Source organism: Phalaenopsis equestris, unplaced genomic scaffold, assembly GCF_001263595.1.
Source record: "Phalaenopsis equestris unplaced genomic scaffold, ASM126359v1 Scaffold000511, whole genome shotgun sequence".
Lineage (NCBI taxonomy): Eukaryota > Viridiplantae > Streptophyta > Magnoliopsida > Asparagales > Orchidaceae > Phalaenopsis > Phalaenopsis equestris.
The window spans coordinates 46,410-59,928 of record NW_018164951.1 but is presented as its reverse complement, the minus strand read 5'-3'; the positions used below and the strand labels follow the sequence as shown (position 1 = coordinate 59,928).

Below are 13,519 nucleotides of genomic sequence, written 5' to 3'. Positions count from 1 at the left end.
TGCTAGCTCTCAAGAGATTAATGATCGAATGTGATGTTTTTTGTTTGATGAAATACTCAATATATAGTAGGGGTGAAGGGCAAATTCAAAATTTTCAACTATTTTTTTTATATTAAAATTTTGGGGGAATTGGATGGGTAATTAGCATTTATGAGATGCGACAAACTCTGAAATTTTAATTGCATGGGCATTTTGTTAAATTGATGGAGCACAACTCTTCTCACGTGACAGACCTCAAATACATGCCAAAAAAAAAAAAAACAATTTATAGAGCTGTTAATGATTAAATAATAATAAAGAATGAAATTTGAGTTTTGCAGAAAATTCCACCTGTTTTGCATAATAGTGTAAGATTTTTTCAGGCTTTTGTTTTTTGGTATTTATTTTTTATTTATTAAGATATATTTTTTTGTCTGTTTCTATATCTGTTGAATCCAGACTAACGATAAGATACAGGTTTTTATTACTCCATACACTTCCTCCTGTTATGCATAATATTGTAGGAATTTTTCGTGCTTTTGTTTTTCTTGTTTTTTGGTATTTATTTTATATTTATTAAGATATTTTTTCCATTTGTTTCTATATTATTTGTTGAATCCAGATTTGTCCTGTAAGGCATGCCTGAGAGTTAGAGCCCTAGAAACTATGAGGGAGAGCTAGAGAGAGAGACAGAGGGAGAGAAAGAAGGAGAGACCACACACAGACTTGTCACACAAGGGTATTTATAGACTCTGTGGCACATTTTATATTTGAAAAATAGAGGTTACAAGAGAGAATGAGAGAGAGTTCTCCGTACAGCGTATGAGTCCTGGGAGAAGAACCCAAAAACCTAAGGGGGCAAAACCCCCTAATACATGCTACGCTCCTCCTATTTATACGAGACAACGGGCCAAAGGTATAAACTTACATGCTTGCGCCTACTTTAATAAGATTATTACATGATATTGTAAAATTTTGTCGTGTCTTGTCATATTTATAATTGCTTTTGACTCATTTACTTATGTTTGGACCTTCTGGTAGGCACGTCCTTGGGATAGTCGACTAAACTATTGTCGATCAACTATTTTGTCTGAATTGCAATTATCTTTGATTCGCTCTGAGAAGCCAGTTGGTTTTGACTATGGCAGTTGGTCGGCCTTAGGGCGTTTGGTCAACTCGGCTAATTGTTGTTCCTTGATAATTTTTTGAGCCATTTATAGGGAGCAGTTGCGAAAGCCTCACAGTGATACTTGTGAGCTTCGGGCGTTAGACGTTTGTTCAATTGTTGACGTGAATGACTGTCTCTTATTAGCTCGAGAGTTCATTTGGTCGTCGGACTAGCCTTCAGTTGGTCGTCAGCCATTCTGTCGGCTAACTGTCGGTCAACAGGCGGTCTTCAGGCAATTGTATTCATTATGCCTAGTAACTTTTTTTTCTGTGATCTTAATTGTTAGATTATCTCAAGATTCGTGCAGATGATTGTTAGGTGTACTCTATTTTTCTTTTCTTATAATAATATATATATTTTCCTAACTGCTGACCTTCTCAACGGAATGCTAACAAGGAATTCACGGCTGCAATGGAGATATTATATAAGCACTGTTGAATTGACATTCACTGGCACCATTAAATTTCATCAGAATTTTCTTAGCATTAAGAAAAAAAATGGAGATCCACGCCCAAGAGCAACAGCTTATTAAAGTACTCCTTATTTTTTTGAAAAGTGTGGCTTGCACACATTAACATACCAATAAGTAAAAGCCAAGAAGGATCTATCAATTTATCTAAGGTGCTATATGATAACAATAAAAAATGTCATCCTTTATAAAAAGAGAGAGACAATGGGTGGGGGCCTTGCAACTGACAGGAAAGAGCGATATAGGGTTGGAGAAATAGTAGATTCTTTGCACATATTCACGACCACCCAATGAGAGGAGAGAGAGGATAGGGACCCACTCTCTCTCCCCAACCTCTCTCTCCTCTTATTGGGCTCTCGTTGGTGCTTGCAACCACCCAATATATTTCCCTTAAAATCTAGCATAATGTTGTATAGTTGCTTAAGAGACGAAGAAGCCAAATTTGTTGAGTTTAAAATAGACTCAACTAATGACAAGCTAATACCCAATTTTTTTTGTGCTTATACTTGCATTGTGTTTACTTATATTTTCAAAATGCTTTTAATTATATTTTTTTCTCTTACATACGAATTTTCCCACTCTTACTTCTATTTTTCTGTTGTTTCTTATTTTTTATTACAGATGATCTCAAGTGACAATGGTGACTAGGATGTTCCTTTGAGATCAATTGTCTCTAGATTCCTTCAGAGAAAGAAACAGACAATTTCACGCTACATCCTAAAGCTGAGCATGACTATAACAATCACCACTACAACCGCTTTATTGTTGTCCATCAGGCCAGTAGCTCTACCTCCAGTTATGTAAGTCTTCCCCCACCACCCTTGTAGGTCCCAGTAGACTAGCTAGCACCTTGGGCTTACTTTGAGGTAGGCCTCCAGTCATGTATGTCCTATTGTGTGGGACATCAAATGCCTTCACATAGAGCTGGATAGAGATTCTTAAGCATCGCAATTTATATTAATTTGTATTATTTTCCTATCTAATGATTTTTTTTCATGTTTTATCCATTAGGGCACCCTATCTACATGATCATAGAGATCATCAAGAGTTAATATGATGCTCCATATCTTTCGTAGAAGAAGATTCTGATATAGTTTTAAGACATGTGGTTGTAGGAGTTTGAGGCAAATTATTTAAATTTGAATTACATTTTTCATTTTAAGTTATTTTCTTATAATAATAAACCATCTTTAATTTTTATTTGCAACCATCTTTAATTTTTATTTGCATTCTGTTTGGATGCTCATCATCATCAATATACCTGGATGAACTTCAAGGACAATGGACAAAATTGCTTGTGAGATATGTTCTTCTTTATTCATAAGACCATGTTGAGACCCATGTGGATCGGAAAGGAGGTTTGGGCCGAGCTGTCCATAACTTGAGCCTCTTCTATCTTAGGAGGAGACAAATAACTCGACAAAGTTGGGTCTCAGATTGTGAGGGCATGAATTCGTCCTTACACATTGGTGGTTTTGATCCCCCATAGTGAGTATAAGAAGATGATGGTGATTTTTACTCAGTGTGTTATATTTACATCTATAATTATCTTTTGTAGTCATATTTTATTTGTTAACAGAGGCAGACACTGGGATGGGAGCCCACCACCGTTGAGTTACATGAATACATATATTAGCATTAGTCGAACCAACAATTAAACCATGACAGATCTTCTCATGTCAATATAAGTTCAATATATATATTTTTTAATTATGAAACTTTTTAGTAATCTTACAGATTCAATGATAATTATCTTTCATAATTTTTTGGTAGGATGCATTCAATGATAATTATCTTTCATAATTTTTTGGTAGAATGCCTCTATGCACTTGAAGAATGAATAAAGTCAGAATTCAACAGGAGTTTTTAGCTCTAGTGGTCAGGCACCTGACCAGTCAGCCTTCAAGAAATGAAGGGGGACTACTAAAGGGTGGAAGAAGAAGAGGGTGTACAATCTCAGAACACTGGGATTTGTTTACAAGGCACAACACTTTTGTTTTAGTAAGATGTCATCATTGGTTGACAATAAAGTCAACTGACATGTTGACGCACTCACAGACAACTTGCAGGCCATGTATACAACTGATCTACATGAAATTAAGTCCATGGGCAGGGAGAGGGATCAAACTTGGGATGCCAGAGCTGAGAGCCTCGAGGTAACTATTCAGGAGCTATAGTGCCACATATATCACCGTGGCAATACATATGTGACCGACGATGTTGAGGGTGAGGATGATGACCCCAAGAACAATTAGTTTTTCTTTTCTATGTTTTAATGTATTTAGATTAGACTCAATTAAGAATTTTTTATTTATTGTACTAATAGTGTTATATTGGATGATTTGTAGACATGTGCTGTTATATTTGTTATGATTTCATCCAATCCAACAATGTTCTTTAATTAAAAAGATTAATTGGGTTTAAGACCTTTAATTAATGTAACTAGTAAGGAATTAAAAGAAGTTACATAAAACTAAAAATTATATTAACAAAAATATAAATAAGAACTCCATTTGAAGAGAAGTGCGTAGAATGTTCTATAACATATCAAAGGTTGTACAATATCATTCGTATTGCATGCAAAAAAACAGACACGTTTTCCTCACTCTTAGGCATCTTATTTAGGTAGGAAGGGACTTCATTTATAGAAACCCAACCTTCTCATATTCTCTATTAATAAATGTATAGACACGCTTCTGATGGCATGACATTTCATCACTGTGCCCTAAATATAGTAATTAAAAGCTAAGAGAATATTTGGGTTGTTTGCCAGGACTGAATAGCCCAAAATGATTTTCAGTCCCTTGTGGTTGTTTGAGGTTCTCATCAAACATAGCAAATAAATACGTGTCAATATAATTTCCTGGTCTTTTGGGGGTTCCCCGCCCAACATGTTGTATCAAGTTGGAAATATAGGTCTGCGCATTCTGTTGGGTGGCCACAGTAACCCCCCCGTCCGATGGCCAACCACTCTCCGACACGACAACGGTCACGTTGTGGCCTCCCACCTTCTCAAGCGCCGTGTAGATTGCGTCGATGATCGCATCAAACAAATTTTGATACTGCAGTTGCCCGTCAAAAAACACCGTTCCGGGTGAAGTGAAAAGCGCGTAGTCAAGGGAGATATGTTCTGTGTCACCGAGGTAGCTGTAGTATGGGTATGCATTGACGAGGAGTGGGGCACCATTGGCAGCAAGGAAGTTAATGATTGGTTGGAGACTGACCAGGGCGTCTGAGGAGAAGGAGCCCTTCGAGGGAGGGTATGAGTTGCCAAAGACGCCGGTGGAGACCGACGTCGACACTTTGATCACATCATGAAGTCCGACGGACTGCAAGGCGTTATGCAGATTCTGCATTGCAGGGAGGATGTTTTGCGCTGCAGAGCCTGGGATGAGCTCGTTACCAACCGCTATGTAACGAAAGTTAACGTCTTGGAAGGCTTGAATGTTGTTCTGAACCCATGAATAAGCGGCTGAGGGATCATACGAGAAAGCCGAGGGATCGGGGATGTCGACGATGACGGTGATGTTTGTGCCTTTGAGGGCTTGGAAGACATCTTGATTGTAATCGTAGAGTCGAATCCCTCCTATATTATTTGATATGTAGAGACTGACGACTTCATTTGGTGGAGGGAGATTATTCCCCAGTCTTCCATAGCACACGCCAATGGATTCCACATCTATCAGCCATTCATTAAATAATGATGTCTTAAAATTAAAAAAAATTATGGTGATGATAAATCGGTTATATAGAAATGCAACACATAATGTTATGATAGAGGAGAAATAAAGAAACCTGCGTTGAAGAAGCTAAGAAGCAATCCAATGGCCGCAATAGAGATGAAACTATTGTTTGGGGCCATTGCTAGCTCTCAAGAGATTGATGATGGAATGTCTATTTTTCTCTAAGATGAAATCCTCAATATATAGTGAGGATGAAGGAATAGTTCCAAATTTCTAACTAAATTTTTAATATTAAAATTTTAGAAGAATTGGTTGAATGGTCTATTATTGGGGCATACCACCCAAAACCTAGTTCAAATAATAATGAGTTTAGTAGATGTACATACATATATCACTGAATACTTATGTGTGTATGTATGTATGTATGTATTTTTAAGCGCTGTTAATCAAATGAATAAATAATAATACAGAATACCTGCCGTTTTTTTCAGTTAGAGTAGTTAAACTTGAGGTGGGGAGGGAAACAAAAACGCGTTTCTTCACGTTTTCACGCATTTTTTTTCTGCTTTTCTTGCGCCTACAGGAAGTCTTGACATGGGGAGAGCACCAATTTTAGAGGAAAAATTTGGTGTGGTTCATGCAATTCAGTAAAAACTGGATTTTTAATATTTTTAACCTTCTTTAACTGTCTAAAGCTTTCAATTTACAGCTTTAGCAATTTTTTTTGACTGTTTTTAACTTTATTAATTTTTTGTTAACTATTTTTAGCTTTTAATAAAAATAAAAAATAATAAATAAAAATTAAAATTAAAAAAATATATAATAATATTAATTATTTATAATGAAAATTCTGAAAGGGGCATCGTTGCAACGAGCAGAGGGCGGTTGATAACGGTCGACGGTGGCTGGGCAGTGGTGGTGGGTGGGTGTAAAAGCGGTGGCGTTGCTTAGACATTCGGTGTAGAACCCTGAACCTCAACTCCTTCTCCAAGTCCTAGGTTTCCTCCAGTTCAAGATCTAGGCTTCTCTCCCCTCTTCTTGAAAAGTGTAGGGTTCTATTTGTATGGTGTGGGAGAAGTTTCCTAACAAATAAGGAAAATATTCGAACCATCGCTCTATCAGAAGACTCAAAGAAATTTTTTCTATTGGATGACGATTTATAAACATTTGAGTGTTCTAACAATGTTAGAATTAAGTTAGATTAGGCTCGTTGGATTTGTCTCGTAAAGAAGTTCGATTTAACTATAAGCTCAACAAATTTAAGAGGCATTTGAGCTTCCAATTGGAAATTAGAAGCTTCCAAAAATGACAAATTTGGGATTCATCAGACAGACTTTGGTGTCATTGTGTTCGTGTCGTCGAGCCTGTCAATTTGACTATAAGTTTGTTGCAATCAAAGTTATGAATAGCTTTTAATTGAAGGTTGAATGCTCTTTGCTTAAAAAAATTCCTTAGGATTTGAGTCAAGCCTCGATTCGTGTAGAATGATGAAAATTCATTGTTGGCGTATCAGTTGAACCTACGTTTGGGCAAGACTGACATTGTCATCGGAAAATATTAAAATCTAAATTTGGCATGAATCTCTAGGCAACTGATATGTCATCAACAAAATATCATTTGACATGAATATGGAGATATGCATGAATTTTGAGGCGACTTTTTAAGTAAGAAATATTTAAACTTTGATTAAAATTTATACATAACTTTGATTTCAGGAAAATTACAATCAAACTGACTGACACAATGAGACAGAACCAATGATACCAAAATCAATCCAAGCTAGTTAAATCAACTTGTTAAACCACTTTGGAAAGTTTTCAGTGTATGGTTTGAATGTCAAACGAATCCTAATTTTGACAAGCTTATAATTAAATCGAGCACATCAACGAGACAAATTAAATAAGCCAAAGATCACTCAAATGCCATTAAGGCATTCAATTGTTCAATGAACATTGTCTAATTGATTGAATCTCTCAAGGTTATTCGATGGGGTGGTCTAAATTCCTTCTTTATTTGCAAAGAATACTCTATCAGATTTTATAAATAGAGCCCTACCTCCCTCTTGAGAGGAGACCAAGATCAAGGTCCAAAAGAAGTCTAATGTTTGGAGAAGGAGTCGAAATTTACATCATTTATAGAAAATTTGTCAAATTCTCTTGATCTTGTAGACGCCTACCACCATTAACCACCATTTGTCAGGCATTGTCAGCCACAGTTGATTTACCCTATCGTCAACTATCATCAACCACCACCTGCTCTTTGCAGTGATGAACTTTGTGGAGTCATAATGTGCATTACAAAATCTTAGTTTATGTTGCATAACAGAAAAACAACTGATGAAGTACTATATCGTCCAATATACTATGCAATGACACGCCATAAAGATGATGTAATCATGTGCCCAAAATATGGTGCTACGACATACCCTGATGATGGTGTAACAACGTACCCCAATAACAATGCAACGACGTCTCCAAAATAAAGTGTGCAAAATGCACCCCAAAGATAGTGACCTTCTTTGGACTCCTAATGATCTCTCTACATAGCTCAACTTTACGATCTACATAAATAACTAATACTTATATATCTTACAACTTGTGCAGCCCTCGACTTTGGCATTTATAACCTACAAATGTTATCACAGCTCACCACTATAATCTATGTGACCAATTAAGGTCTTTGTGGCTCACAACTCATTTAGCTTCAATATCCGTCCCCTACGACCTACAAACATCATTAGAGGTTAGCACTATGGCCTAAGTAACCGACTTCAATCTACATAGCTCATATCGTTCACAAATCTGACCCCTACAACCTATAGAGGTTATCACTACTTTTAACTTTGAGTCATATGATATATGGATGTCACCGCAGTTCACCACTACAACATATTTAACCAATTATGACCTATATGGTCTAGAACTCGAATTGCTCCTGAATTTAGCCTTTGCAGCTTACAGACGTCATCACAACTCACCAATATGACATATGTGACCAACTACTACCTACATGACTCACAACTCATGCAGCTTCTGACTCCTACCCTGCCCCTGCGGTCTATGGACGTCATCATAGCTCACTACTATATTCTTTGTGGCCAACTATGGTCTGCGTGGTCCACAACTTGCTTAGCCCCCGACTCCAGTCTTTACAATCTACAGATGTCATAACAACTCACCACTACAACCTACGTGATCAAATACGACCTACATGGCTAATAAATTCTACAGTTTTCTACTATGACGTCTATGTTTAATTGATGCTCTTGAAGCAATCATCTGCAGTCCACACGACCAACTATTATCATGGCTTCAAATTATAGCTGATACGACAAGTTGAAACTATAGCCACCATCTATAACATTCATGACAAGCTATTGCCTTTATAGTCAACGACCACATTCTTTGCAGCCCGTTATAGCTATTATTGTTAAGTTGTCATTGTATATCAACTTTGTAACTCCGTCTTCTCTAATTCAGAAGAAGAGTGAGTGAATCCATATACTCAAAATTATATAGTGGATCATTTCAAATCGGCTAGGCCTAATGATTTTCTCTCCCTTCCAAGATTTTATATGTAAAATGTCAATATGTCTCTTCTTGCTCGCTTCTTTTTAATTACTTGAGTGCTTGTTGAATTTTTGTGCAGTAATAAAATGATAATTCATTACTCTTCCGCCGCAAATCCTCTGACTCACATCAGATACATTATAAAAAAATAGATAACTGAAACATTATTAAAAATTTAATCTAAATCAAGATTAAATCTTAATATAAATTCTCAGATTTTAGAACAACCAATTTTTAATTGAAATGAACCTTTCAATGTCCTTGGAGTAGATGTTAACTCCAATATTTTCTATTTTGTGTAACCTTTTATGACATTTGAGTTGCCCATCTTTGGAAGAACACAGATGATTTGATAGACTGCTTAGTTAATATGTTGATCTATGTTCTGCATCCTCTCTTTTGGCAATCTAATAATGTTCTTTAAAAATAAATATTAATTGGCTTTAAAACCTTTAATAATTACTACTTATAAATGATTAAAAAAAGTAAAATCAGACAAAAAATCATGTTGAAAAGAAATAATAATAAAAAAAACCCCATTAAAAGAGATGTGCGTATGTAACATATTTTATGAAGTATCTCAACGTCGTACAATGTCATACGTAATGCATGCATAAAAACATACACGTTATGCAGCTTATTTAGGTTTTGGAAGGGACTTCATTTATAGAAAGCAAACCTTCCCTTATTCTCTATTGATAAATATATAGCCACTCATGTGTTGACATATCGATATAGTAATTAAAAGTTGAGAGAATATTTGGGTTGTTTGCCAGGACTGAACAACCCATAATGATTCTCAGTCCCATGTGGTTCTTTGAGGTTCTCATCAAACATGGCAAATAAATAGACTTCAATGAACTTCCCGGGTCTCTTGGGAGTTCCCCGACCAGCATGTTGTATGAGGTTGGAGATATAGGTCTGTGCATTCTGCGGTGTGGCTATACCATTCCCGTCCGACGGCCAACCACTCTCCGACACCACAATGGTGATGCCTCCGCCACCCACCTTCTCGAGCGCCGAGTAGAGTGTGTCCATAATCGCATCAAACAGATTTTGATATTGCAGCTGCCCATCTTGAACCACCGTTCCGGATGAAGTGAAGAGCGCATAGTCGAGGGAGATATTGTTTGTATCACCGAGGTAGCTAAAGTATGGGTATACATTGACGAGGAGTGGGGAGCCATTGGCATTGAGGAAACCGATGATTGGTTGGAGAGTGGCGAGGGCGTCTGAGGAGAAGACACCGGCAGAGGGAGGGTAGGAGTTACCGAAAACACCAGTGGAGATCGATGTCGAGACTTTGATCCGATCTTGAAGTCCGGCAGCCTGCAAAGCGTTATGTAGATTTTGCATTGCTGGCAGGATGTTGTGTGCATCCGGGCCAGGGATTAGCTCGTTACCAACTGCTATGTAATGGAAGTTAACATCTTGGAAGGCTTTGATGTTATTCTCAACCCATGAAAATGCGGCAGAGGGATCGGATGCGAAAGCTGAGGGGTCAGGGATGTCAACGATGACCTCAATGTTTGTGCCTCTGAGGGCTTGGAAGGCATCTTGGTTGAAATCATACAGTCGAATCCCTCTTATATTGTTCGATTTGTACAGGACGATGACTTCATTTGGCGGAGGGAGATTGTTCCCATCTCTACCGTAGCACACTCCAATGGATTCCACATCTGACCATTCATTAAATATTCATATCTTAAGATATAGATATAAGAAAATAATAACTTTATGATGATGATAAATCAGTTACATATATGCAACATTAAATGTTGTGATGGAAGAGCAAAATTCAAACCTGCAATGAGTAAGCTAAGAAGCAATCCAGTGGCCACAATAGAGATGAAGCTATTGTTTGCGGCCATTGCTAGCTTTGAAGATTAAAGGCCGAATGTGAATTTTTTTCTAGGATGAAATCCTCAGTATATAGTGGGAATGGAGGACTAATTCAAGACAAAATTCCTGTACAGATTGGAATGTAAAAACAATTCATATTAAAGAATTTGTTCTATGGAATAACAAAATATGAAATTTTAGTTAAGTTGGGTTCTATGAACATTTATGAAATGGGACAAAATCTGGAATTTTAATTCTATGGGCATTTTTTAAATGTCATTTACATACATATCACTCATTCCTTATGTATTTACATATCTAACACGTAAAGTTAACTTTTTTTCTTAAATGTATACCCTCCTAAATCTTTCATATATACATCAGCAATGTCACATTTTAACTTAAAAGAGAAATACATCTTGTCAAGAAATTGAGTGGTATGTATGTAAATCTTCCTTTACTAAATATATACGAACAGAATAAAATTCATTTATTTTTATTTTGTTTAAGCTTATTCAATGATCCTCTTTCTAAAGAGGAAATGGTAATTGGGGCTGTCAAAGCGGCTCGTTGTTCGCGAACAGCTCGTTTTCGGCTTGTTAAGAAGCTCGTGTTCGGCTCGTTCGCTAAGTTAACGAGCCGAACACGGACAATAAGAATAAATATTTGTTCATTCGTGTTCGACTCGTTTTGGCTCGAAATACTACTGATCAATTATATATATCTCTTTAACGGGTACTCTTTTTTAAAAATTTAGTTGACTACAAGACTACAAAGATTTATAATCAATTAAAAGTATTAATGAAGAAAATAAAATAAAAAATTATTAAATTAGATTCAAATGATGTTTTAAGTCTTGCCCCAATCATGAACATTTGATGGCTACATGATTAGGGTTGTCAAAATGACACTGTGTTCGTGAACGGCTTGTGTTCGGATCGCTAAGCAAACGAGCCGAACACCGAACACACTTTTTGAGCTCGAAATATAAACGAGCCGAACACGAGCCGAGTCTGGGATCGCTCATGTTCTGCTCGTTTACACCCCTAATAGTAATTATTTTAAATTTAAAACACATTGCAAACTTGTGACATACCACTCAAATCTTTAAAATATAACCTTTCATGCATAGATTTTAACATTAAAGTGTTATAAATGTAAATACTACACTATAGGGGCTAGACATGTAAACACATAAGAATTTTGTGGTATGTACGTAATTGAGGATGTTGTTTTTATACCTCAGGCCATTCCTTATAAAATATTTTTATGTGACATGAAAGATTTTAGTTGTATAAATGTAAAAGATGAAATTTAATTGTAATATATGTAAATTCATAGGAATTGGGTGGTATTTATGTAATAGCCTCAAATATTTACTCTACGTGTGGACTGATATTGTGATTCATCATAGTTGCATCAATTGAGATTAGTCTTTAAGGGAGGCCCTTAACAAAGAAAAAATGAGTATTGATGCATCAGTACTCCAATGAAAAAGTGTCATTACCTCAGGAGTACTGATGCATCTGTAATCCAATGAAGAGGTGCCACGTATGCAATGATTCCACCATAATGCCACGTGACACCTCTTCATTGGAGTACTGATGCATCAGTAGTCCTAAGGTAATATTTTTTCCTTAACAATGACTGTTGTTTTCTATAATTATATTATATCAAATAATAAAAGCTATAATTTTTTATAGATGCAAATCTAACACCACGTGGCATTAGATATAGTGAAGAAGCCACATGAAACTACAATTCACAGATTAGATAAATTTTTAATCTGCACTCTAGTTCGAGAATTAATAACCAGAGAAAGTATTTCTAGAGCATGTGATATTAATATTGGTTTTTTCTAATAAATGCAATAATCCCAAAATTTTATATTTTAGTGGGATCTATTTAAAAAAAAATACTCATAATCAAAACAAAATATATTGAAATAGGAAAAGTGAAATAAAATCCAATTCATTTATAGCTAGCAATATCAAGTACTTATCTTAGAAAGACTTAGAATATCATTAGCAATAAATAATATGTATACGGATAATTGGCCACTATGACCCCCAGTGAAATGTCTGTTAGGATGTTTAATTCTTTTAGGATGTAGGGTGGGTTCTGTATGTTATATTTTTTATTTATGACACACATTTATTTTAACAACTTATGAGATTTATTTTGATAACTTAGGTTATTTATTTAACTCATAACTTATGTCATAACTTATGAGAATTTACGATATTTATTTTGATAACTTAAGTTATTAATTTTTTTAACTCATAACTTATGTCATAATTTATGATAACTTATGATGTTTATTTTTATAACTCATGATAACTTAAGTTATTAATTATTTTAACTCGTAACTTATGTCATAACTTATGATATTAATTTTATAATTTATGTAATCCCTTAAATGAATAAGGGTTACTAACTTATGTCATTGATTTTAATAATAAAAAATCAATTAATTTATTAAATTATCATAAATCCTATTGGTTTGTAACCCTCTTGATGGATGGTTGTTAAATAGAGCATGATTTAGAGAATAGATCATCTCTCTTCATAACACACCCTGTACATTTCCCTCCATCAGAAAGTACATAAAATTTCAATGGATTGAAGAGAGAAACTCCATCTCTTCAAGATCAAATTTTTTCAAGATAAAGTTTTATCATCATGTATACAGGTACGTGTTACTTTGTTATGAATATGTAAAAATCATGAATTTAAATATCTTGGCTATTATGTATTTTTAGAATTTGTGTCAGAAAGTTCAAAAATGATTTTCTAACATGTGGTATCA

General features: G+C 35.4%; 2 protein-coding genes across 2 annotated transcripts; both read right to left on the bottom strand.

The window, feature by feature from the left end:
- Positions 1-4,354: 4,354 nt before the first annotated feature.
- LOC110028437 (glucan endo-1,3-beta-glucosidase-like) lies at positions 4,355-5,482 on the bottom strand. Its single transcript, XM_020730278.1, has 2 exons — positions 5,412-5,482; positions 4,355-5,295 (listed from the first exon to the last, which is right to left on the bottom strand). Exons 1-2 carry the CDS (start codon positions 5,476-5,478, stop codon positions 4,355-4,357), a joined length of 1,008 nt encoding a protein of 335 aa, XP_020585937.1. The 5' UTR covers positions 5,479-5,482.
- Positions 5,483-9,609: 4,127 nt separating this feature from the next.
- Positions 9,610-10,739, bottom strand: LOC110028384 (glucan endo-1,3-beta-glucosidase-like). The gene is made up of 2 exons (XM_020730218.1): positions 10,673-10,739; positions 9,610-10,547 (listed from the first exon to the last, which is right to left on the bottom strand). Exons 1-2 carry the CDS (start codon positions 10,737-10,739, stop codon positions 9,610-9,612), a joined length of 1,005 nt encoding a protein of 334 aa, XP_020585877.1.
- Between the last annotated feature and the right edge of the window lie 2,780 nt (positions 10,740-13,519).

Bases quoted from the DNA above. Each gene is read 5' to 3' on its own strand.
- LOC110028437 (XM_020730278.1), bottom strand. From the start codon at position 5,478: ATGGCCCCAAACAATAGTTTCATCTCTATTGCGGCCATTGGATTGCTT. The intron at 5,296-5,411 runs GTTTCTTTATTT...AATGGCTGATAG, and splicing joins TCTTAGCTTCTTCAACGCAG to ATGTGGAATCCATTGGCGTG.
- LOC110028384 (XM_020730218.1), bottom strand. From the start codon at position 10,739: ATGGCCGCAAACAATAGCTTCATCTCTATTGTGGCCACTGGATTGCTT. The intron at 10,548-10,672 runs GTTTGAATTTTG...ATGAATGGTCAG, and splicing joins TCTTAGCTTACTCATTGCAG to ATGTGGAATCCATTGGAGTG.